The following is a 24,082-nucleotide window of genomic DNA, read 5'->3' as shown; positions in this document are numbered from 1 at the left end:
ATACTTTTTAATTTTAATAAATGGAGGTAAGCAGAAGGGAAGGGAATTGCTGTGTTACCCAGCCAAGAAATTTCCTCATTTATAAAAGGAGAAAATGCCTGGCCCACAGCATCTGTGTAGGTGTTTGCTCTTACTATACGCCTCACTTTTCTCATCCATAAAATGGGTCAGAAAGGACAGCTTTGATGCCAGACTGCCGTCTGGTCTTCTTCTCTGGGAAGCTGCCCCCAAAGCCCTGGCCAGCTCTCTTGTGCTGTCATCCCCTCCTTCTTCCCAGGCTGTGCTGCCCAGAACTGGGCTGAGGACCCCAGTGGTCATCCCCAGCCCTGTATATGAGCTGACAGTGTTCTGAACGCCACTCGCTGGGGGCTCATCATTGTAATCCTTACTACTTAGAAGGCTGAGATCTGAAGATTGCAGTTCAAAGCCAGCCCAAGCAGAAAACTCCATGAAACTCTTATGTCCAAGCAACCAACAAAAAAGTGGAAACGGAGGAGTGGCTCAAGTGGTAGAGCACCAGCCTAGAGCAAAAAAGCCAAGTGAAAACTAGAGGCCCTGAATTCAAGCTCCAGTACCAACAAAAAGAAAGAAGAGGAGAGAGGAGAAAAGAAATAGAGTAAAAGGAGGAAGAGGAAGAAGAGGAGAAAGAGGAAGAGGAGGAGGAAGAGAAGGAGGAGGAGGAGGAAAAAGAGGCAGAGAAGGAGGAGGAGGAGAGGGAGAGGGAGAAGAAGGAGAAGGAGAAGGAGGAGGAGGAGGAGGAGGAGGAGGAGGAGGAGGAGGAAGAGGAGGAAGAGGAGGAGGAGGAGGAAGAGGAAGAGGAGGTGGAGGATGAGGAAGAGGAGGAGGAGGAGGAAGAGGAGGTGGAGGAGGAGGAGGAGGAGGAGGAAGAGGAGGAGGAGGAAGAGGAGGAGGAGGAGGAGAAAACTGAGGATCCTAGAGGGAGAGATTGATGTGAATTTCCTAACAAGTGGAAACTAAGCCCAGGCTAGGCTGGCTTCTGGAGTTCTCTCTACCGTCTGGGCCTACAGAGTGGCCCGCGTGGGTAGCCAAGCCCCAGAAAAGACACAGGAAGACCAGAGCTGCCTCTGATGTCCCACAGTGCTTAGCTCAGTCTGTTCCCCTGTCCGGAGACTCTGGTCCTTGTCTGCCTCACAGCAGGGTGGCATGAGGCTCCAGGGACACAAAGGGTCAGGCAGCATCCTAGAGGAAGGCCACCCTGCCATCCTGGTGATACCCAAACCCTGGCATCCGCTCTACCTCACCATTGCCCCTTCCCCTTTCACAAATGGCTTCTCCTTACCCCAGAGACCTGGAGGGCTAGGCCAGGAAGGCCCTGCCCCTCCCTGCCGCCTTGTCCCTCAGCCCTGCCCATCCTCACAGCCTGACTGCCCCTCCAGCTTGTCACCCAATGCATGCACATTCCTCTGGGTGCCCTGACCTGAGCCTCCCCTGCGGCCCACTCACAGGCTTTTGTACCCACTGTGTCCAACCCCAGAAATGTCTCCCTTGACCTCGTCTCCCTTTTGCCAAGAAGCCTTCTCCCACTCACTCCTACCCCAGTTGCAAAGAATCCTTCCTTTCTGGAGGCTCCAGGAATGTTCCATGTACTCTCTGACTCCTGCCTCCAGCCCTGTGTCCCAAATGCCAAGATTGTTTTCCTTGAGTCTGCCCACTTCTCTGAGCTTGGCAGTGCCTTGGAGCCAGGGTCAAGTCATTAACCTTCTCTTCTTGACATCTGGCTCCATACAATCTTTAGTTCAATTAATTTGGGACAGACGCTAAAGGAACTGTGGTACATCCAGACAATGGAATACTACTCAGACATGAAAAGGAGTCAACAAAGGCTATACAGGCCGGGCACTGGTGGCTCACGCCTGTAATCCTAGCTACTCAGGAGGCTGAGATCTGAGGATCGAGATTCAAAGCCAGCCCGGGCAAAAGAGACCGTGAGACTCCTATCTCCAATAAACCACCAGAAAACCAGAAGTGGCACTGTAGCTCAAGTGGTAGAGCGCTCGCCTTGAACTGAAGAGCTGAGGGACAGTGCCCAGGCCCAGAGTTCAAGCCCCACAGCCGACCAAAAAAAAAAAGGCTATACAGACATGGAAGACCTTCATAAACACAACTAATCTATGACAATGGAAATGAGCCACCCAGCCCCTAGCAATTCCAGACACTCTAATTCCTAGCTGTGTTCTAGCTTTTAGCATGTTGCTTCATTCCTCTATGCCTCCCTTTCCTAAACTGTAAAACAAAAAACTGGGTTTAAAATGGTAAAATAATTATCTAATTCCTAGGATGGTTGTGATGATTAAGTAAATGGTACTGGTTGCTCCTGCCTGCAGTCCTAGATACTCAGGAGGCTGAGATCTGAGAATCATGGTTCAAAGTCAGCCCAGGCAGGAAAATCTGAGACTCTTATCTCCAATGAACCACCAGAAAATCAGAAGTGAAGCTCAGGCTCAAAGTGGTAGAGCACTAGCCTTGAGAAAAAGAGCTCAGGGACAGAACCCACGCCACAAGTTCAAGTCCCATAACTGACAAAAAATGAAAATAAAGAATAAATAAATAAAAGGTACCTAGTTCAGCAGAGCTCAGTGAGGCGAACCCCTCTTACTAGCCCCTTGGTCTTCATAGTCCCCCAAACAAAAGACAACCTTAAAGATCGCAGGAGTTTTCTAGCTCTGCCCAGACCCCAGGACTTTCTGTATAGCACTTATTTATTTATTGGTGTGTGCAAGTCCTAGAGCTTACATTCAGGACCTGGGTGCTGTCCCCAAGCTTTTTGTTGTTGTTGTTGTTCAAAGCTAACACTCTACCATTTGAGTCCCAGCTTTACCTCCTAGTTTTTGGTGGTGGAAAGAAGAATCTCATGGACTTTTCTGCCCAAGCCTGCATTGAAGTGTGAGTTCAGGCCCCTGAGTAGCTAGGATTACAGTTGTGAGCCATCAGTATCCAGCAAGAAAAAATTTTTTTGATGTTTTTTTTTTGGGGGGGGGGTCTGGTCGTAGGGCCTGAACTCTGGGCCTGGGCGCTGTCCCTCAGCTCTTCAGCTCAAGGCTAGTGCTCTACCACTTGAGCCTTAGTGCCACTTCTGGCTTTTTTCTTTTTGCTTATGTGGTGCTGAGGAATCGAACCCAGGGCCTCAGGCATGCAAGGCAAGCTCTCTACCACTGAGCCACCTTCCCAGCCCCTTGATGTTGTTTTTATACCTCAGGCTAAGGCCAGTGCCAGGCTGGAGCCTGTGTTAGGAAGGAAAGAATGGCAGCAGGACACAGAAGAGTCTTTGCTGAAGAGAAGTAAAAAGTCATCTCCAAGGACTGGACTGGGACCTAATGGATAGCTAGTTCAGGTCCTGAGTTCTAGGACCTGGGTTCAATCTCCAGCACATGTGCATGCTCTCTCTCTCTCTCTCTCTCTTACACACACACACACACACACACACACACACACACACATACACACACATTCACATGTCACTTCTGTGAGCTGGTGGTTCACACCTGTGCTTCTAGCTGCTGCTGCTGCTTTTTGCTTTTTTTTTTTGGTCAGTCATGGGGTCTGAACTCTGGGCCTGGGTGCTGTCCCTCAGCTCTTCAGCTCAAGGCTAGCACTCTACCACTTGAGTCACAACGCCACTTCCAGCTTTTTGCTTATGTGGTGCTGAGGAATCGAACCCAGGGCCTCGAGCATACAAGGCAAGTGCTCTACCACTGAGCCACCTTCCCAGCCCTTGAGCAATTTTTTTTTATTGTAAAGATATTATACAGAGGGTTACAGTTACATGAGCAAGGCAATGAGTAAACTTCCTATTGAGCATTGTTACCCCCCTCCATTGTTTTCCCCCTACCATCCCCTCGCTTCCCCGAGGTTCTTTTTTTTTTTTTTTTATTGTGATTAAGTGTTTACATAATTTCCCAAATTTCACAGTATTGTGGAATAATGATGCTCATTTAAAGTCACAAGTTCATTCTAACTTTCCTGGAGCAAATTGTCTATCACAGTCTATAACATATAACGGTGTACACATATACACCATACATGTGATCAGCAGCATGGGGTTATTTAGTAGTGGTTCGACCAGATGAGTGGGAGTTCTTTGTTTCTTAAGTCCTGTTAGTTTTGTTGTATCACCTAACATTTTGGATTTAGCATCCACTTATCAGGGAGACCATGTACCGTTTGTCTCTTTGCTCTTGGCTTACCTTGCTCAACATGATTCCTTCTAGCTCCATCCATTTCCCTGCAAATGCCATTATTTTGTCATTTCTAATGGCTGCATAATACTCCATTGTGTATAGATACCACTATTTTTGGATCCATTCATCTGTGGTGGGGCATCTGGGTTGTGAAACAATTTTTTAAAAAAGAAAAAAAAAACATAGCTTTTGGATTTTTGTCTTTTTGTTTGTTTGTTTGTTTGTGCCAGTCTTGGGGCTTGAACTCAGGGCCTGGATACTGTCCCTGACCTTCTTTTGCTCAAGGCTAGCATTCTATCACTTGAGCCACAGCACCAATTCTGGCTTTTTCTGTGTATGTGGTACTGAGGAATCAAACCCAGGGCTTCATACATGCTAGGCAAGCACTCTACCACTGAGCTACATTCCCAGCCCATAGTGGAAGAATTTTGAGACCACTTTTCAACTAAGAATGGGGCATGGTGGTACACTGCTGTTATCCTGAAATACTTGAATTGATGAACAGGTAAGATATTATCTCAAAAATAGTGTAGCAAATAGCTGCAGGAGTAGTGCAGCTGTACGGAGCCTGTCTAGCAAGCTCCAGGGTCTGAGTTCAAATACACAGACTAAAAAAATAAAATAGTTTCTAGATGAGCAATAGAACTTGAACTTGTGTGTGTGTGCATGCATGCGCGCGTGCGTGTGCACCAGTACTATGGCTTGAACTCAGAACTTATGTGCTATTCTTTTTTTTTTTTTTTCTTTGGGTCCGGTTGTGGGGCCTGAACTCTGGGCTTGGGCGCTGTCCCTCAGCTCTTCAGCTCAAGGCTAGCGCTCTACCACTTGAGCCACAGTGCCACTTCCAGCTTTTTTCTTTTTGCTTATATGGCGCTGAGGAATCGAATTCAGGGCCTCAGGCATGCAAGGCAAGTGCTCTACCACTGAGCCACCTTCCCAGCCCCTATTCTTTAGCTTTTTCATTCAAGGCTAGCTCTCTACCAGTTGAGTCTAACTTAACTTCTGATTTTCTGTGGCTAATTGGAGATAAGAGTCTCATGGACATTCCTGCCCAGGATAACTTTGAATCCTGACCCTCAAATCTCAGTCTCTTGAGTAGTTAGATTACAGTCATGAGCCACCAGCACAGGTTCTCTAAGATGTCTTTAACTTAGTACCTGGAAACTAAAGTTGAGCATGGAAGGGGTGTGTGTGTGTGTGTGTGTGTGTGTGTGTGTGTGTGTGTGTGTGTGATTACAAAAACAAGTATGTAATTCCAGTATTCTGGAGGCTTGGGTAGGAGGATCAAGAGTTTAAGGTTAGCTGGTACCAGTGGTTCATGCCTATAATCCTAGCCATTCAGGAGGCTGAAATCTGAGGATCATGGTTCAAAGCTAGCTCAGGCAGGAGTCTCATATCCTATTAACCAGCAAAAACTGAAAGTGGTTTAAGAATGCCAGATTTGAGTGAAAAATTAAAGGAAAAGTCCTAAGGAAAAATCCCAAAGCTGGCGCGCACACACACACACACACACACACACACATACACACACGTTTAAAGCCAGCCTGTGTTACATAGATTCTGTCTCAAAAAAATTAAAAACATATTTTAAAAGGAAAAACAAGCACCTCTCCTACACACCTACCAAAAAATAAATGAATAACTATTTTTTTTTTAATTTTGAAACTAGCAAGAATTGGCAAAGATCTCACACACTATTGGAGAAAATGCAAAATGATACAGCTACTTTGGGAACCAGTCCAGCAGTTCCTCAGAAAGTTATCATATGACACAATTCTATTCTTAGATATATACCCAAGAAATAAAAACATGTTCCCCACAAAAGCACATGCATTGATGTCCATAGCAGCCTTATAGACTGTCCATCATCCCATCAACTTAGGGATAAACAAACTGTAGTACATACATCTCATGGAATATTATTTAGTCAAGAAGAAGGAAAAAGACTTGATACATGCTATAACACAACTGAACTTCAGAAACATTATACTAAGTGAAAGAAGCCAGACATAAATAGTTACATGTCATATGATGTTATTTACCTGAAATGCCCAGAATAGGCAAAGACATAGAGACAGAAAGGAGATTAGTGGTTACCAGGAAAAGGGTGTGTGTACGGGGGGAGTGGGGGGGAGTTGGGAGGGATTACTTAATGACTATGGAGTGTTTTTCTGGAATGATGAAGTTTTGAAACCAGAAAGGTGATGGTTGCCCAACATTTTAAAATACACTAAATACCACGGAACTGCAGATTCTAAAACAGTTAATTGTATGTTAGATGGATTTCGCCTCAATTAAAAAAAGAAAACTTCAAATTAAAAAAGATAATGGAAACCCCAAAGCATAAACATCACCTCCCGGCCTCGGTGGCCTATGGACCCCACCCCCACCCCTTCACGCTCAGCCTGCTCAACCTTGGCCTCCTTTAGCCACCTAGCTGGGAAGATGGAGGTTTCCTGGGCTCAGAGACAGGAAGCCACTGAGCTGGGCTCATGGGGCTGCTAGGGGTCAGCAGCAGGGTCCCTCAGACCCCCCCACCCCAGACTGGAAGCAGTTGTTCAGATGCCCCCCCCACATACACACCCAAGTTGCTCCCCTGGATCCCCAGCTGGGAGCTGGTGAGGTCAGATACCAGAAACGTTTGTGCAGCCACAAGGCAGGAGTTAGTGAGTGAGGCGTTTGGAATGTACCACTGCTGAAAGGGCCTCTTGTGGCTTCTTGCTGGTTGAGGCAGGAAGGGCCTTTCAAAGTCACGTACACACACACACACACACACACACACACACACACACACACACACACACAGGCCCCAGAGACCTGTGTCCTGCTCAGCCTGCTCCCCTGAGCGTGGGGGTTGGGAGAGGGGACAGGGTGCTGCTGCTGCAGCAAGGCAGCAATGCTCTCCAGGCTGCTGCTGATCCAGTCTTCTCTGGGCCACCACCTGGCTGCCTGCCTGCGTCATCTGGTTTACCTTAGATCAGCTAAGGAGTTCAGATAGCCGCAGTTGTGTGTGCACGCACTGATGAGCATGTGTACCTGAAGTCCCAAAGAGGTTTTGTGTTCATTTGTGAATTGATTTTTACTACTGCTTGTCAAATTTTTTTTTTTTGGGGGGTGCCTGTCCTGGGGCTTGAACTTAGGGCCTTATAGTCTTGGTTTGGCATTTTTGCTCAAGACTGGTGCTCTACCATTTGAGCCACACTTCTACTTCCTCAAATTCCTCCATGTGAGGCTAAGCATGGGGGACCTTATTTTATTACCATTCTCCAGTAACTCTGAGATGTAGTTGTCATTACATCTCCATTGGAGAAAGAAACAGAAGCTCAAAACGAGAGCCAAGTACCAGTAGCTCATGTCTATAACCCCAGCTACTCGAGAGGCTGAGATCTGAGGATCCAGGTTCAAGCCAGCCAGGCAGGAAAGTCCCCTGAGACTCTTATCTCCAACTAACCACCAAAAAGCCAGAAGTAGAGCTATGGCTTAGGGGGTAGGTCAACCAGCCTTGAGCATAAAAAGCTAAGGAACAATGCTGAGGCCCCTGAGTTCAAATCCCAGCAGCAGTACACACCCACACCCACTCAAACCCACACACAAAGCTCAGAGAGATTGTGGATAGCATTCAGGTCACACAGCTTATAAGTAGCCTAACTAGAATTTAAACCCAGAACTCAGAGCTTTCTGACTCTAACAAGGATGCCTTAGAGTTTCACTGCTTCCAAAATGGCCCCCAGCCCCCTTTGTCTCTCTCATTCCTATATTCTTCATTCCAACTAGTGCTCTGTTTTCTTTTCTTTCTAGAGGAAGACACGCACTGAGGAAAACCAGGTCAAGGGAGGGGCAGGAGGCCAGGGATCACCTGAGCGCACAGCACTTTACAGCTTACGGAGCACTTTCTCATTTGTGATCTCATTTCTGCCCCACAGCAGCCCCATGAGGTCAGCAGGGAAGGTTCTTTCAGACTGGGACTAGAGGAAGGTGACCTGTCCAGGGTCACACGGATAGGAAATGGTAGCACCGAGTCTGGGATCCCAGAGGGCAAAACTGGCACCCATCCACCAAAGCTCTTCGTGGACAAAACAGGAGGAATTGTATACCCTTGGTAGTTCCCTCCTCTCTCTCCTCTCTCTCTCTCTCTCTTTCCCTCCCTCTCTCTCTCTCTCTCTCTCTGAGCCTCAAGAGAAGGGTTCATCAAGAGAAGGATTGCTGAGGGACATCTCTCTACCCTGACATGTCTGAAAAGGTGTCTCTGCTCTGAAAAGAATCTTGGCTGAGCCTGAGCTTGGAGCTCTAGACTCCTGACTTGGTCATTTGCTTTAGCCAGTCACTTAGTGCCCTCAGCCTTGGTTTTTCCCATCGTTAAAATGGGGGTAAAGATACTACCTATCTACCCAGCCCAGTGAGCCAGGTCTTACATTCATAAGGACCTTTCACCTAATTCTCCAACAAGGCTGGTGACACACAGAAAGAGCACCAATAATCAAGATGCTGGGTGCCAGTGACTCATGCCTGTAATCCCAGCTACTCAGGAGCCTGAGATCTGAGAATTGAAGTTGAGAATCAACCCAGGGAGAGAAGTCCAAGAGACTTTTCTGTCCAATTAACCAGCAAAACTTTGGAACTGGAACTGAGGGTGTGACTCAGATGGTAGGGCACCAGCCTTGAGTAAAAGAAAATGAAGCAAGAGTGAAAGGCCCTGAGTTCAAGTCCCAGTATCAACACACACACACACACACACACACACACACACACACATACATACACACACACACACACACACACACACACAAGCTGTGTCATTAAGACCTTAGGATGCCTATGCCCCTCTGTTCTCCCTGTCTGTAGAGGTGCTGAATTAAAACTTGTCATAGCTCCTGAGACTATGCAGAGTAACACAAGCTTTTTCTTTCCTCCAATAATGGGTTTTAAACTTAAGGCCTCCCATTTGCTAGACAGATGCTCTACCCCAAAGCCATGACCCCAGCCCTCTGAGTAACACGTCTCTATTGCATTATATTTGTGTGTAGTTCAAAGCATCACCTTGTTTATTGCAAGCATTTAAAATACATGGGCATTTTTGCAAGCCTGGTTTGTCATGCGTTCACTTTTAGTTTGTGTGAGTGTGTGTCTATCCTGGGGCTGGAACTCAGGGCCTGGGTGCTGTACCTGAGCTTTTTTGCTCAAGGCTAGTACTCTACCACTTGAGCCACAGCTCCACTTCTGGCTTTTTGATGATTAATTGGAGATCAGAGTCTCATGGCCTTTTCTGCACAGGCTGACTGCAAACTTTGATCTTCAGATCTCAGCCTCCTGAGTAGCTAAGATTACAAGTGGGAGCCACTGAGGCACGACTATTCACTTTTTAGTGTAGCCGAAGCCTTAGTGCCAATGCAGCCCAGGTGTTGGTACACACCTGCAATCCCAGTTCAAAGCCAGCCAGGCTACAGTGAGACCCTATTTTAACGAATGAACTGTGTGTGATGGCTAACTTCTATGATCACAGCTATGTGAGAGGCGAAGGTTAGAGGACTAAAATCTGAGGTGAGGAGAAGGGAGGTTGAGGATGCTAGCAAGATTCCGTGGTTCAAGGGGGTAGATCACCTGCTTAGCAACCATTGAGACCCTGAGTTCAAAGTCCAGTACTGCCAAAGTATCATCATCATCATCATCTCATCTTCTTCATCATCCCCATCACTTCACAATTCACTTATCGTTTCCAGACAGGCAAGGTGATTATTTCCTCCTAGTGTAGGGAAGCAGACACCCAGGCCAACCAGGGCCGCGGGCGGGGCGGGCTCGGGGTGCGCGCGGAGGGGGGGACGCGGGGAGAGGCGGGATTCCAGGCAGGTGCGCCGGGCGCGGGGAATCCTCGGCTCCACCTGGGCGCGGCGAGGAAATGGCACCATGTATGGGCAGCTACGTCAGAGGGGGCGGGCCCGCCGCGGTGGCTGGGGGACGCCGAGCGGGGCCCCCCTGACGGCCGGGAGAAAAAGGCGGCGGGCGGCGGCGGGAGGTGTCAGAAGCCGGCGCGGCGGCCGCAGAGGTGGGGCTCCGAGCGCCCCTGCCGTCGCGGAACGCCCCCACCCCGCGAGCCCGAGTGGTTCAGCCCGGCAACTTTTCATTCATAAAAAGAAAAGCCTGCGAGGCGGGCGTGAGTCAGAGCCCCAGCCGCCGACGCGGACCCCGCAGAAGCGGCCGGCCCAGGGCATGTACCGAGACTTCGGGGAACCGGGGCCGAGCTCCGGGGCCGGCGGCGCCTACGGCGGCCCCGCGCAGCCCCCGACCGCCGCGCAGGCGCAGGCGGCGGCTGAGCAGCAGGTGAGGGCGGGTCCGACGCCGGGGCGGGAAGGGGGGGGTCCCCGGCAGGGATGGCGTCGGGGACGCGGGGGTCGGCTCCGGGCGCAGCGGGCGGAGGCCGGGGTGGGGGGGATAGGACCGAGGCTCCGGCTCGGTGCGCGCCGTCCAGGGGCCGCTTGGGCCCCGACGCCTGGGGACGCGCACGGCGGACGCGCGGGCTGCGAACCCCCGCGGTCCCGTCGGCCCCTGATCTCTGGCTGGCTGTCGGTCTGTCCGTCTGTCCCTGTGCCATCGCTTGCCGTCTTTGATTTCTTCTTATCCACCGCTAAATATCCACGTCCCATCTGCCCCGGCGCTCGCCGCCACCTGGGGCTGAGAGTCCTGGGGTCGGAGGCGGTGGGGGGACTGGGCTCGGGGTGGCACCGTCGGGCGGACACCGTCAGGAAGCAAGCGGGATAGAGGCGGGATCCCCGCCGCCCGCTGGCGGCTGTCCGTACGTCGGTCCGGAGCCGGGCCCCGCCGGGCTGGGAGACACAAAGTCAGACCCCGAGGTGCGGGACGTGAGCGGGGGAGGGGGGGCGGGGGGGAACGGGGTCCCCGCAGCGCGCACGCGCCGGGCCCCTGACTCCCGGCCCTAGGTGGCTGGGGTCCCCCCCCCCCCCGCACCGGGAGCGCAGGTGCCCATTTCCTGTCGAGGGGCTGCTCGCACGTGTCGCCGGGGAGGGAAGGAGCGGCGTCCGTTCCGCCGAGTCACGGCGGCTGAGTCACCCCGGGCGCCCCTCCCTTCCTGGCCCCGAGCAGCCCGGGAAGCGACAGCTTCTTCGGGAGCGAGAGATGCCCCCCGGCGGGGCCTCCAGCCCGGAACTGGGGTCACTGGGCCGCCGTACTTGCAGCGCCAGATCGGGGACACCGTTGCCCAGACTTGCCTGGACTCGCGGGGAGCTTCCCGGATGCCCCGTCTTCCACACCCAGAGCCCAAGTGCGGGGCCTGACCCCAGTTCTCTTCCTAGCACGCCGAGCCCCCCATTCCCGAAGCTCTTCTCAGATTTCTAGCCGAAAGGGGATGGCCATGGGCAGCTTCCTGGCACCAGCCGGGGCGCCCCCTTCGTTTACCATGTTATGGACTCCTTATGGATGTCACAACCCACCAATCCTTTCAGCCGCTGAATTGATACATTGCCAATTAAACTTTGATTTCAGGGCTATCAGAGCTCCAGTTTCTCAGCATCAATGAAATGCTATAACCCTCATCTATGATAATATTAGAAGCAAGGAAACTAGTGAGTGGGTCGCAGATGGCTCTTGCCTATAATCCTACCTACTCAGGAGCTGAGATCTGAGGATCATTGTTTGAAGCCAATCTGAGCTGGAAAGTTCATGAAACTCTTATTTCCAATTAGCCAACAAAAAGCCCTAAGTGGAGCTGTGGTTCAAGTGATTAGATGGCCAGTTTTGAACAAAAAAAGCCAAGGAACAGTGACCAGATCCTGAGTGCTGGAAACAAAGAGAAAGCAAGCAAGAAAGAAAGAAAAAAAAGAAAATCAGGGCATAGTGAAGTTAAACGTTTTCTTAGATCCATACAGCCAGCGGAGAAGCTGTGATTAGAATTGAGGCAGAATCTGGAGCAGCAGCTTTTGCCTGTTACAGCCCCTCCGCATTCCAGACTGTCACACACATGCTCTGACCCACTCTCCAGTCACGGAGGAAGCTCTGTATGGTGGGTGCGAGAGTGGACAAGAACCCAGCCATCTGGACTCAAGTTCTATTTCCCACGCTGTGTCTTTGCACAACTGATCTCCTGTGTGAAAATGAAGATACTCTTGCACCATTATATGACTCACTATTTGTAAAGTGGTTAGATAGAATAGTGTGAATAAAGGAATTCACATTTGATTAAGATGAGTGCGATGGGGAAATAATCCCACAATCCCTAGAAGATAAGAGAGATTTTGTGACTAGCCCAAAGTCACATATCTCATCCACAATGATTTCCCTCCAAATTAATTTCTCTGATTGCCAATCTGTGCTCTTTCAGATCTCTCTGAAGTAAGTAGCATCTTCAACCTAAGGATGGAGAGCATTGTGTTCTGTTCCCCCAGAAATCCCTCAATCCACATAGACTTGATCCCTGACCCTCCATTTCTTATCTCTCAGAAGTTCCACCTCGTGCCAAGCATCAATGCTCTGAGCGGCAGCCAAGAGTTGCAGTGGATGGTTCAGCCTCACTTCCTAGGGCCCAGTGGCTACCCCAGACCTCTGACCTACCCTCAATACAGCCCTCCACTCCCCCGGCCAGGAGTCATTCGGGCACTGGGACCACCTCCAGGGGTACGTCGCCGGCCCTGTGAACAGGTAAGGAACAGACAAGTTACAATGGTTGTGATGACCCCACAGAGGGAGGGGACAGAGGACAAGATCTTGCTGGAAAGAATACAGGCCTAGAAGAGGGGGTGGAAGGGCCATCAGTGACTACCGCCCAAGGCAGAAAATGATGGGAATCTCTGGAGAGGCCAAGAAGGTCATTTGTGGATCGAGGAAAGTTTCCTGGAAAAAGGTGACTGTGTGTTGACCTAGGAAGGTAGTTGAATAGGTAGAACAGAAAGAAGGACCTTCATGGTAGAGGGGTGGCTGGCACAAAAATGGAAGTGGAGAAGAATGAGTATAAGGTGTTCATGTGGAGAGGTGAGAGGGTCTCCATCTGCTGGCATGCCTGGAGGGGGTGGCTTATGCTATCTGTAGTCAGGGAGGGAACAGGAACAAAAAGGTTTTCTTCAGCTCTTCTCTGGATCTGTTTCCTACTTCATTTAATATTCATTAAAAAAAAAAAACTGAGCTAGATGTTATATAATCCCAGATACTCAGGAGGCTGCGATCTGAAGATCAAAGTTTGAAACTAGCCCAGGCAGGAAAATCTGTGAGACTCTTATCTATAATTAAGCACCAAGAAGTCAGAAGTAGAAATATGATTCAAGTGGTGTAGACTGCTAGCCTTGAGCAAAAAAGCTAAGGGACAGCGTCAAGTCCAACTCCAAGCCACATTAGACTTGCATGTGTGTGAACACACACACACACACACACACACACACACACATTGTCATGGAAATTCTCTGGAAATGTACTGGAAAGATTTCCTTTCCTTTTTTTTTTTTTTTGTTGGCCAAGAGACTTGAAGCCAAGAGACTTGAACTCAGGGCCTGGGTGTTGTCCCTGAGATTTTACTGCTCAAGACTAGCTACTTGCTCTACCACTTTGAGCCACAGTGGTTAATTGGAGATAAGAGGCTCACAGACTTTCCTGCCTGGGCTGGCTTTGAACTGGAATCCTCAGATCTCTGCCTTCTGAGTAGCAAGGATTACAGGTGAGAGCCACCCGCACCTTCCTTCCATTTTCTAGCTGAGGAAGTGAAGGCACAGAGAGGTAATGTCTTTCTTGCCCAAGATCATACAATAGTGAGTAATGAAACAGAATTGGCTTGGGCCTCAGGTCTACCCAACTTTTTTTTGTTGGTCGTGGGGCCTGAACTCTGGGCCTGGGGGTACTTTGAGGGGGTCCCTCAGCTCTTCAGCTCAAGGTTACTGCTCTACCACTTGAGCCACAGTGCCACTTCCAGCCTTTCCTGCTTATGTGGTGCTGAGGAATCGAACCCAGGGCCTCATGCATGCAAGGCAAGCACTCTACCACTGAGCCACCTTCCCATCCCCTAGCCAACTCTTTAAGTTGGATCCTAACCACCTAGTCACGCTGTCTCACTGAAAACTAACAGAAGATTTTGGGCAGGGGATGCTAGGTTCTCTTGCCTCCCCAAAGCTCTTTCTAAAATAAATGAATAACAGATGGCATTCTCTTTTTCTTGAGAGAATCTCCATATGTAGCTCAGGCTGATTTTGAACTTGAGATACTTCTTCAGCTTTCTGAGTGTTGGGATTATAGTGGCTAAGATGGAATTTCTTTTCTTTCTTTATTTTTTTGGGGGGGGTCCAGTCATAGGGCCTGAACTCTGGGCCTGGGTGCTGTCCCTCAGCTCTTCAGCTCAAGGCTAACGCTCTACCTCTTGAGCCACAGCGCCACTTCTGGCTTTTTTCTTTTTGCTTATGTGGTGCTGAGGAATCAAACCCAGGGCCTTGAGCATGCAAGGCAAGTGCTCTACCACTGAGCCACCTTCCCAGCCCCCAAGATGAAGTTTCTTTCTTTTTTTTTTTTGGGGGGGGGTCCGGTCGTGAGGCCTGAACTCTGGGCCTGGGCACTGTCCCTCAGCCCTTCAGCTCAAGGCTAGCGCTCTACCTCTTGAGCCACAGCGCCACTTCCGGCTTTTTTCTTTTTGCTTATGTGGTGCTGAGGAATCAAACCCAGGGCCTTGAGCAAGCAAGGCAAGTGCTCTACCACTGAGCCACCTTCCCAGCCCCAAGATGGAGTTTCTTTAAAAAAGAATTAGTGCGGGGGCTGGGAAGGTGGCTCAGTGGTAGAGCACTTGCCTTGCATGCTCAAGGTCCTGGGTTCGATTCCTCAGCACCACATAAGAAAAAAGCCGGAAGTGGCGCTGTGGCTCAAGTGGTAGAGTGCTAGCCTTAAGCTGAAGAGCTGAGGGACAGCGCCCAGGCCCAGAGTTCAGGCCCCACGACCGGACCCCAAAAAATAAATAAATAAATAAAAATTAAAAAAAAAAAATTAGTGCCAGGGCTGGGAAGGTGGCTCAGTGGTAGAGTGCTTGCCTTGTATGCATGAGGCCCTAGGTTTGATTCCTCAGCACCACATAAACAGAAAAAGCAGAGTGGTACGGTGGCTCAAGTGGTAGAGCGCTAGCCTTGAGCTGAAGCGCTGAGGGACAGCACCCAGGCCCAGAATTCAAGCCCCATGACTGGCAAAAAAAAAAAAAAAATAGTGCCAGTCATGGGACTTGTACTTAGTTCCTGTGTGCGGTCCCTTAGCTTTTTCACCCAGGGCTAGCCCTCTACCACTTGAGCCACACCTTCACTTTCAGCTTTTTTAGTGGAGATGAGTCTAATTGGAGATGTCTCACAGATCATTATCCTCAGATCTCAAACACTAATATAACTAGGGTTATGAGCATGAGCCACCAGCACCCAGCTGAGATGGAGAGGCTTTAAAAATTGACACCTCAAGCCAGGCACAAGTGCTCACACCTGTAATCCTAACTATTCACGAAGCTGAGATCTGAGGATCTCTGTTTGAAGCCAGCCAGGGCAGGAAAGTCCATGAGACTCTTAACCTCTAATTAACCACAAAAACCTGGAAGTGGAGCTGTAGGTCAAGTGGTAGGGCATTAGCCTTGAACACAAAAGCTCAGAAACAGCACCAATGGGGGGGGAGACGGTGTGGAGGATGTTATTTTGAGACTGCAGTGAGGTAATGTGTTTCCACAAGCTTCCTTGGCTGGGTACAAATTGGGTACCTTTGGAGAGATGGGGAGTGGGTTTGGAGCCCTGGAGATGAGCTAACAATAGGATTCCTAGACATAGAAAGGCTAGCCTTTGTGACTATCTAGGAAAGGGACTTGGATTTGAGCCACAGAGGCAGGCCAGGGATAACCCATCCTGTATTTCCTTCTTTCAGCCCTATCCTGAGTGTAACCCTTGATCCTAAGTAGTACTGGGTTGAGGCTGTGAGCTGTGAGTAAAGTCCTCCTGGGAAGGTGGTCTCCTTCAGCTGGCCTCTCAACCAATGTTAATAGAGTGAGTGGATATTAATTTCTGCCCAGAACTATAAACAAGTTATTCATCTTTCCTGGACTTACCCAACCTAGGAAGTTGGGTAAGAACCTGTGATCAAGCCTGGTGGCTCATGCCTGTAATCTTACTTACTCAGGGGGCTGAAATCTGAGGATCATGGTTCAAAGGCAGTCTGGGCAGGAAAGTCTGTGAAACTCTTTTTTTTTTTTTTTGGGGGGGGGGTCCGGTCATGGGGCCTGAACTCTGGGCCTGGGCGCTGTCCCTCAGCTCTTCAGCTCAAGGCTAGTGCTCTACCAGTTGAGCCACAGCGCCACTTCCGGATTTTTTTTCTTTTTCCTTATGTGGTGCTGGGGAATAGAACCCAGGGCCTCATGCATGCAAGGCAAGCACTTTACCACTGAGCCACCTTCCCAGCCCCTCTGTGAAACTCTTATATCCAGTAAACTACAAAGAAAAAGCTGTGTAATAGAGCACTAGCCTTCAGAAAAGGAAGCTCAGACACAGTGGCCAGGCCCTGAGTTCAAACCGCAGGATCGACCCCTGCCCTCCCCCCCCAAAAAAAGAAAAAAAAACTATGCTTAGGGGTTGAAGGTATGAGTTAATATAGTGCTGGCCAGTGATCAAAAATGTTGGTTACTGAGTTTGAGTCCCAGTCTCACAGTCCCATACCCTGGCCCCCCCCCCAAAGAAAGAAAACTACCAATGCTCAGTGATAGAGCACTTACCTAGCATGTACCAGGCCCTGAGTTCAATCCCTTGTCACAAAGGGGGTAAAAAAGTCTATGTAAAAAAAAAACAAAAAAAAAAAAAACGTGGCCAGGCACTGGTGGCTCATGCCTGTAATCCTAACTACTCAGGAGGCTGAGATCTGAGGATCGAGGTTCAAAGCCAGCCAGGGCAGGAAAGGCTGTGCGACTCCTATCTCCAATAAACCACCAGAAAACTGGAAGTGGCTCTGTAGCTCAAGTGGTAGAGCGCTAGCCTTGAGCTGAAGAGCGGAAGGACAGCGCCCAGGCCCAGAGTTCAAGTGCCATAACCAACCAAAAAAAAAGAAAGTGTTTAGGACTGGGAGTGTGGCTTAGTGGTAGAGTGCTTGCCTAGCATGAAGTCCTGGATTTGATTTCTCAGTACACCATAAATAGAAAAAGCTGGAAGTGGCACTGTGGCTCAAGCACTCTATAGGAGTGCTGTCCTTGAGCAAAAGAAGCTTAGGGACACTGGGTGCTGGTGGCTCATGCCTATAATCTTAGCTACTCAGGAGGCTGAGATGTGAGGATCACAGTTCAAAGCCAGCCTAGGCAGAAAAGTCCCTGAGACTAATCTCCAATAAACCACTAGAAAACCAGAAGTGGCACTGTGGCTCAAGTGGTAGAACGCTAGCCTTGAGCTTAAGAGCACAGGGACAGTACCCAGGCCCAGAGTTCAAGCCCCAGAACTGGCAAAACAAACAAAAAAATGTTTTAAAAGTGTTTAGCTACATGTGGTTGAACGTGCTTATAATTCCAGCACTCTCTGGACAAAGGCAGGAGGCTCTGGAGTTTGAGGCTACCCTGCGCTATATAAATAGGGAGACCCCGTCTCAAAAAAAGAGGGGGGCTGGGAAGGTGGCTCAGTGGTAGAGTACTTGCCTCGCATACATGAGGCCCTGGGTTTGATTCCTTAGCACCACATAAACAGAAAAAGCTGGAAGTGGTGCTGTGGCTCAAGTGGTAGAACTCTAGCCTTGAGCTGAAGAGCTGAGTGACAGTACCTAGGCCCAGAGTTCAAGCCCCAAGACCAACAACAACAAAAAAAATGTCTTAGCCAGGGATTAGTGGCTCATGCCTATAATCCTAGCTACTCATGAGGCTGAGATCTAAGGATTGCAGTTTGAAGCCAGTCCAGGCAGGGAAGTCTGTGAGACTCTCATCTCTATGTTACTACCAAAATCCCGAAGTGGAGCTGTGGCTCAAGCGGTAGAGTGCTAGCCTTGAGAAACAAAGACAAAAACTCAGGGACAGCACCCTGAGTTCAAGCCCTGGGACTGGAATACACACACAAAGTCTACCTTTGGAGGTTACTGGTAGAACCTTGGCATGAACATGGCCCATGATTCCACCCCAGCACTGCAAAGGCTGGGGAGAAGTACCTTGCCCTTTTACCTGGATACTGACAACATGCCTGCCATATAGCAGAAGGTTTAACTGGCACACTGTATGCAACTAAGAAATCACAACTTAGCACACAGGAGCCTCTCCTAGTCTGCATGGTTCCTGCAGGAAGGTATTTAGAATCTTCCACAGATTCAGAAGATGAGGGCCCTGGGAAAAGGGGGTAACTCTGTCCCAGGGGACTCATAAGAGGATTAAGGCCACATCTGGCTGGGGAAGGAGAAGGCTTTCTGGAGGTGAAGGCATCCTAGTGGAGTTCCTAGGGAAGCAAGTTGCGGGTTTGGGATCATTACGAGAGAGAAGCTTGAAGTGAGGAGGAAATCTAAGTACTTATTTACTTGTTTTGCCAGTACTGGAGCTTGAACTCATTTCTTGGCTTTTCTCACTCAAGGCTGGTGCTCTACCACTTGAGCCATACCTTCCAGTTCTCAATGAGAAAATTAAGCTAGTTGGGGTGCAGGTTGAAGCAGAGGGACCCACACAAAGGGAGAACTCGGGACAGCATAGCCTGGGGGCTCCCTCACTTTTACCCTCTTTCCCGACTCCCCAGATCAGCCCCGAAGAGGAGGAGCGCCGCCGAGTGCGGCGGGAACGGAACAAGCTGGCCGCGGCCAAGTGCCGAAACCGGAGGAAGGAACTGACCGACTTCCTACAGGCGGTGAGCCCCGGCCCGGGGGGAGTGCCCACCGAGCCTGAGGGGTGTGTGCGCGGGGAACCTCGGCTCCCTGGAGCCCAAAGCTGGTTGGCAGTCTTCTAAGATGCCCCGGGTCCGTTGGCAATCGTGCCCATTTTTCTCCCAGGGGCTCATGGGAATTGCAGTCCAGAATTGCCGAGGCCTCCGGCCCCCACCCCCACCCTGTCAGAGGCGTGAGGTCTCCGTCCTTAGCTTCCCTAACCCCTCTCCTGATCCTCTACAGGAGACTGACAAACTGGAGGATGAGAAATCCGGGCTGCAGCGAGAGATTGAGGAGCTTCAGAAGCAGAAGGAACGCCTGGAGCTGGTGTTGGAAGCCCACCGCCCTATTTGCAAAATCCCGGAAGGAGACAAGGACAGAGACACAGGAGGACCCAGCAGTGCCAGTGGCACCAGCAGCCCACCAGCACCCTGCCGCCCTGTACCCTGTATCTCCCTTTCCCCGGGCCCTGTGCTGGAACCAGAAGCTTTGCACACCCCTACCCTCATGACCACACCCTCTCTGACTCCTTTTACCCCCAGTCTGGTTTTCACCTATCCCAGTACCCCAGAGCCTTGTGCCTCAGCTCACCGAAAGAGCAGCAGCAGCAGTGGGGACCCCTCCTCTGACCCCCTGGGATCCCCTACCCTCCTTGCCTTGTGAGACACCTGCTCATGCTCTGCAGGTGCTACTTTAGCTATTTCCTTTCCTCTATTGGTCCAGCTGGTCCGGACCCATACCATGCTCAGTGCCAACTGGTCTTCCATTCCTCCAGATGAGACAACATAGTCTGATTCAAGGTAAAACCAGCTTAGGGCAACCAAAACCACCCACTATTTCTTTGGGGTGAGGCTGGTCTATTACAACATGCACTTAATCAGAGATAAAAATATTTCCTGCCAGCGGCTCACACCTGAAATCCCAGCTTCAGGATCTGAGGATCACAGTTCAAAGCTAGCCCAGGCAGGAAAGTCTGTGAGATTCTTCAGTTAACCAAAAAAGCTCTAAGTGGAGCTGTGGCTCAAATGGTAGAACACTAGTTTTGATCAAAGAAACACAGGGACAGCACCCCAAGGCCCTGAGTTCAAGCCCCTGAACTGGCACTGTGTGTGTGTCCCATTTGTGCCAGAGTAATCCTGGCAGCCAAGACTGCGGATCCCCAGAGGTTCTCTGGGGCTCTACCTCCTGGCAGACTCCATCACCCGCTTCCTGTGGTGCACCCAGAATGACGCTGACAGAGGTGCCCTTTTACAAGCCTAAAACACTAATTCATCCAGCCCCACTTCCAGCAGCACCAGATGATTGGACTAGGGGGATCTGCGGACTCTTCCTGAACCGGCACAGCTGAGGAGGTGCCAGAGGGCTTGGTGAGGAGCTGGTCGGCAGCCCCCAGCTCTGAGAAGCCTTTAGCGCCTGGGAATCCAAGCTTTCACAGAGAAGACAGCTATTTATTTTCCTAAAGAGAATATTTTTATACAAACCTGCCAACATGGAATAAAAGGCTTGAAGCTCTGGCCTGGGTGTCTGCTTGGATCCAGAGACTAAAGGACACCACGGGAGCTAGATGGCCTGAGTTCCGGCCTCCGCCCCTGACTCACACTGCACGGCCTTGGACAAACTTCCCGTACTTTGGGACCAGGATTGGCTTATCTGATGAATGGGGTTACATCCTCCTCTCCTCCACGGAGAGAATGCTCTGGGATGCAAGCAAAGAGGATTATCATCCTTCTCCTCATGGGGGCCCACAGAGCCGCGAGAGCACGCGGGGTGGGGTGGGGGTTGTGCTGCGTCCCCCTTCCACGCTAAGCACCCAGCCAGTGGGTTTTAGGCCCCCAACACCTGCTTCCTGCCCCATTGTCTTGGACAGGAAGGAGCCGGGAAGGGAGCTAGAGCCACTTCAGGGGCGGGATGACTGCCCGTCCTGGCGCCCAAAGGGGGAAGTCAGTGCTTTACCACTGTCCCATATTCTGCCCCAGATAATGGGAGTTCACAGCCCCTCCTGACGGGAGCGGTACACTGTCCAGGCGTTCCCGCCCTCTCCCCAACCCCGGCGAACCTCAGACAAATTGCCCAGACTTCGGGCTCCGCTTCGGTCCCTGTTTATTAGTTCCCCCCCCCCTCCAGCCCCCTCCAGTAAGTCCCACCAATCACACCTCCAGTCCCCCCTGCTGCCCCGCCAGCGAGTGCGAGGGGCCCTCTCTAGCGCCAGGGCTTCTCAGGCCCCGTCAGCGGCTCCAGGTGCACCCCCCCCAACCCCCGAGGACGCGTCCTAGTTCGGGGGTTCACAGCAATCGCAGCGCTCCGGGAGCAATCTGGACGGGCGCCGCGTGGAAGCAGCAGCTCCCTCAGTCATCGGGGGAACAGGCCAGGGGCAACTGATCGGGGCTGCCCACGCTGCCGGTGCTGGAGCTGCCGTCGCCTAGATCGCGGGGCCCGCAGGGGGGCAGGGCGAGCTCCGGTGTCGGCGCGGCGCCCGAGCCCCCCGCGCCGCCACTGCCGCCGCGGGGCCCCCACTCCTCGCCCAGTGCCAGGCAAAGCTCCTTCAGCGCCAGGTTTTCCCGCAGCAGCTCCTCCTGGCGGCTCTCCAGCTCCGCTAGCTTCTGCCAACAGCCGCCCAGGTCCTCGCGCACGGCCCGGGAGGCTTGGGTCCCGAAGAGCTGCCACTGGCGCGCGGCGCGCCGCCCCCGCTGGCGCTCCGAGTCCAGGAAGCAGCAGAGGTCGCGCAGCTCGCGGTTCTCGGCCTGCAGGCGCCGGTTGAGCTGCTTGAGCTCGCGGATCTCGCCCAGGTGACCCTGCAGCTGCCGGTTCACCTCCTGCATCAGGCGGCCGCGCTGCACCAACGCCGCCAGGCGCGCCGCCTCCTCCCGCCGCAGACGCCGCACCAGCTCTTCCTTGCCCAACGCCGCCATCTCCTCATCTGTCAGCTCCTCCAGGCCGCCTGCCTCGGCCTCCATGGCTGGTCAGGCTGCTGGAGCATCGCCCGCCCGCCCCCGCGGCCCGGGAGCCCCTCGTCAGGCTGGGCACCGATCCGGCTCCCGCTCAGACTCCGCAGGCGGCCGGCAGTGGCGGAGGCAGCGCCGGCTGCAGCAGCCACCCGGGGGTGGGCACGAGGCGAGGCGCGCGCGGGGGCGGGGGCTGATGGCGACACGCGAGGACAGCCAATCAGGAAGCCTGCCCGGAAGGGGGCGGAACCCGAGCGCCGGGCGCCCCTTCCCTCCCACTCGCGACCCCCGCAGTGGAGACCGCCGCGCACAAGGATTTCCCTGCGCCTTGTCCTCCTTCGATGATCAGAATCCGGTTGAAGGCACTGCGTTCCTCCAATTTGCACATCTCCTTAAGCCCGAGCTTAGACCTCTCAGCCACCTTTTTTGAGACCCAAGATTGGGGGTGCCCAACCGTGACTCCCCACCACCACTTGAAGGATTACAGACTAACGGCCTCCCTCCTTCCTTGGACATGGAGAATCTTGGATAAACGTCACTCCCAGCTCCTCTGAATCTTAAATCCAAACGCACTGACTCTACCAAAAAACTACACTCCCCCCCCCCCCCTCCGCCTCCCTTCCATGGAGGTTTCCTGTTTCCTGAGGGCAACTGGGTGGGGAGACATCCAAGAGATTCATTTGTTCAGTAAACCTTTATTGTGTGTAATGCCCACGCAGAAATAAATTTGGCCAAGATTCTGATCTTGATCCCTGAAGAGGTTCTAGCAGTCTGTCAGAGGAAAAAGCAAAAGCAAATGAAGGCAGAAGACTGGAGTATAGCTGCAAGCACTAAGCCTGGGCTTATTTCCAGCATTGGGAGAGGGAAAAAAGGAAAGGGAGAGGGTGGGGCAAGGGAGGACCACAGTAGAGTCTCTGGAATTGACAAGAGTCGATAGCTTAGGGGCCCTGAAAGATTTATGACTTTTCCAGGTAAAAAGAAGGCTATTTAAGTAAGAATGCTGATTTGGAACCATGACCAGCCTAGTGGCTCATGCCTGTAATCCTAGTTACTCAGGAGGCTGAGAACTGAGGATTGAAGTTCGAAGCCAGCCTGGGCAGATAAAGCCCTCAAGAATCTCTTATCTCCAATGAACTACTCAAAAAAGCCAGAAGTGGCACTGTGGCTCAAGTGGTAGAGCGCTAGCCTTGAGCACCAAGAGGCTCAGTTTGATGTCCTTATTCAAATGTAGGGGAAGCCAGGTTCTTGCATACCCAGGATTAAACTCAGGGCATGAATTGAGATCTGGATTGCTCCAGCTCGAACTCCACCACTGTAGCCATACATCCAGACTTAGCTTTCACTGGTTATTTTGGAGATGGAGCCTGACACTTTTCTTCTTGGGTTGCCTTTGACTTGTGATCCTCCAGATCTCAGCATCCTGAATAGCTAAGATTACAAGCCAGGGACATAGTCTGTATCTAGTTAGAACCCAGGTTCTTAAAACCTTTTAGTACTTGATTGGAGAGTGACGAATTGGAATTTTGAACAGTAATTTTGTCCTTTGAGATAGGGTCTTAGGTGTGTAGCCCACGCTAGCCTCCCCTAAAGTGGTATTACAGGCATGCACCACTACACCTGCAAGAGCGTAACATTTTTAAGTCTGCATTTTAAAAAGATTGTTCAGCAGCTGTGTGTGGGATGGACTCTGAGGGGAAGGGAGGTGAAGGCAGGAAGCCTAGTAACACTGTGTCAATGAGCAAGTAGAACTAGGCTAAGACTAGGCTGGGGCTGAGTCACAGGAGCGGAGGAGACCAAACAGATACTAGAAATGCTCAAGAGGCAAAAGAGAAGCAAATGTGGGAGAGAGAAATCTGGGAGAAAGTCCAGGTACCTAGTATGCAAACTGGGTGGATGTTAGGACTGTGACGGAGATAGGGACCAGGAAAGAAGCAGATTGGGGATAGCGAGAGTTCTGTCTAGAGTGTGTTAAGCTTTATGTGCGTGGTGCTGGAAATCCAACCTAGCGCTTTGCCCCTGGCTACAACCACATCCTGGGTTGAGTTTTGGAGGGGCTTGGGGCAAGACCATGTGGGAAGACTTGGCAGATAGGCAGCCCTGCAAATGAGGACTTGAGACAGATCTGAGGGACAGAGT

General features: G+C 51.4%; 2 protein-coding genes across 4 annotated transcripts; one reads left to right on the top strand and one right to left on the bottom strand.

The window, feature by feature from the left end:
• The first annotated feature begins 10,403 nt into the window (after positions 1 to 10,403).
• Fosl1 (FOS like 1, AP-1 transcription factor subunit) lies at positions 10,404 to 19,679 on the top strand. Of its 3 annotated transcripts, none has more exons than XM_042676569.1 (4): positions 10,404 to 10,514; positions 12,651 to 12,845; positions 18,881 to 18,988; positions 19,248 to 19,679. In XM_042676569.1, the coding sequence occupies exons 1-4, from the start codon at positions 10,404 to 10,406 to the stop codon at positions 19,665 to 19,667; spliced, it is 834 nt and encodes a 277-aa protein (XP_042532503.1). In that variant the 3' UTR covers positions 19,668 to 19,679. The 3 variants fall into 3 exon arrangements, with proteins under 3 accessions (XP_042532503.1, XP_042532501.1, XP_042532504.1); XM_042676567.1 differs by having other exon boundaries at positions 12,648 to 12,845; XM_042676570.1 differs by lacking the exon at positions 18,881 to 18,988 and having other exon boundaries at positions 12,648 to 12,845.
• Positions 19,680 to 21,110: 1,431 nt separating this feature from the next.
• On the bottom strand, positions 21,111 to 22,211 carry Ccdc85b (coiled-coil domain containing 85B). The gene has a single exon (XM_042676571.1). It carries the CDS (start codon positions 21,956 to 21,958, stop codon positions 21,350 to 21,352), a length of 609 nt encoding a protein of 202 aa, XP_042532505.1. The 5' UTR covers positions 21,959 to 22,211; the 3' UTR covers positions 21,111 to 21,349.
• Positions 22,212 to 24,082: the final 1,871 nt, after the last annotated feature.

Source organism: Dipodomys spectabilis, unplaced genomic scaffold (genome assembly GCF_019054845.1).
Source record: "Dipodomys spectabilis isolate Male_0828 unplaced genomic scaffold, ASM1905484v1 ptg000030l, whole genome shotgun sequence".
In the NCBI taxonomy this organism is placed as follows: domain Eukaryota; kingdom Metazoa; phylum Chordata; class Mammalia; order Rodentia; family Heteromyidae; genus Dipodomys; species Dipodomys spectabilis.
Note: the sequence above shows the minus strand (reverse complement) of the source record. Positions and strands in the feature narration are given on the sequence as shown.

Bases quoted from the DNA above. Each gene is read 5' to 3' on its own strand.
- Ccdc85b (XM_042676571.1), bottom strand. From the start codon at position 21,958: ATGGAGGCCGAGGCAGGCGGCCTGGAGGAGCTGACAGATGAGGAGATG.
- Fosl1 (XM_042676567.1), top strand. From the start codon at position 10,404: ATGTACCGAGACTTCGGGGAACCGGGGCCGAGCTCCGGGGCCGGCGGC. The intron at 10,515-12,647 runs GTGAGGGCGGGT...CTTATCTCTCAG, and splicing joins AGGCGGCGGCTGAGCAGCAG to AAGTTCCACCTCGTGCCAAG. The intron at 18,989-19,247 runs GTGAGCCCCGGC...GATCCTCTACAG, and splicing joins TGACCGACTTCCTACAGGCG to GAGACTGACAAACTGGAGGA.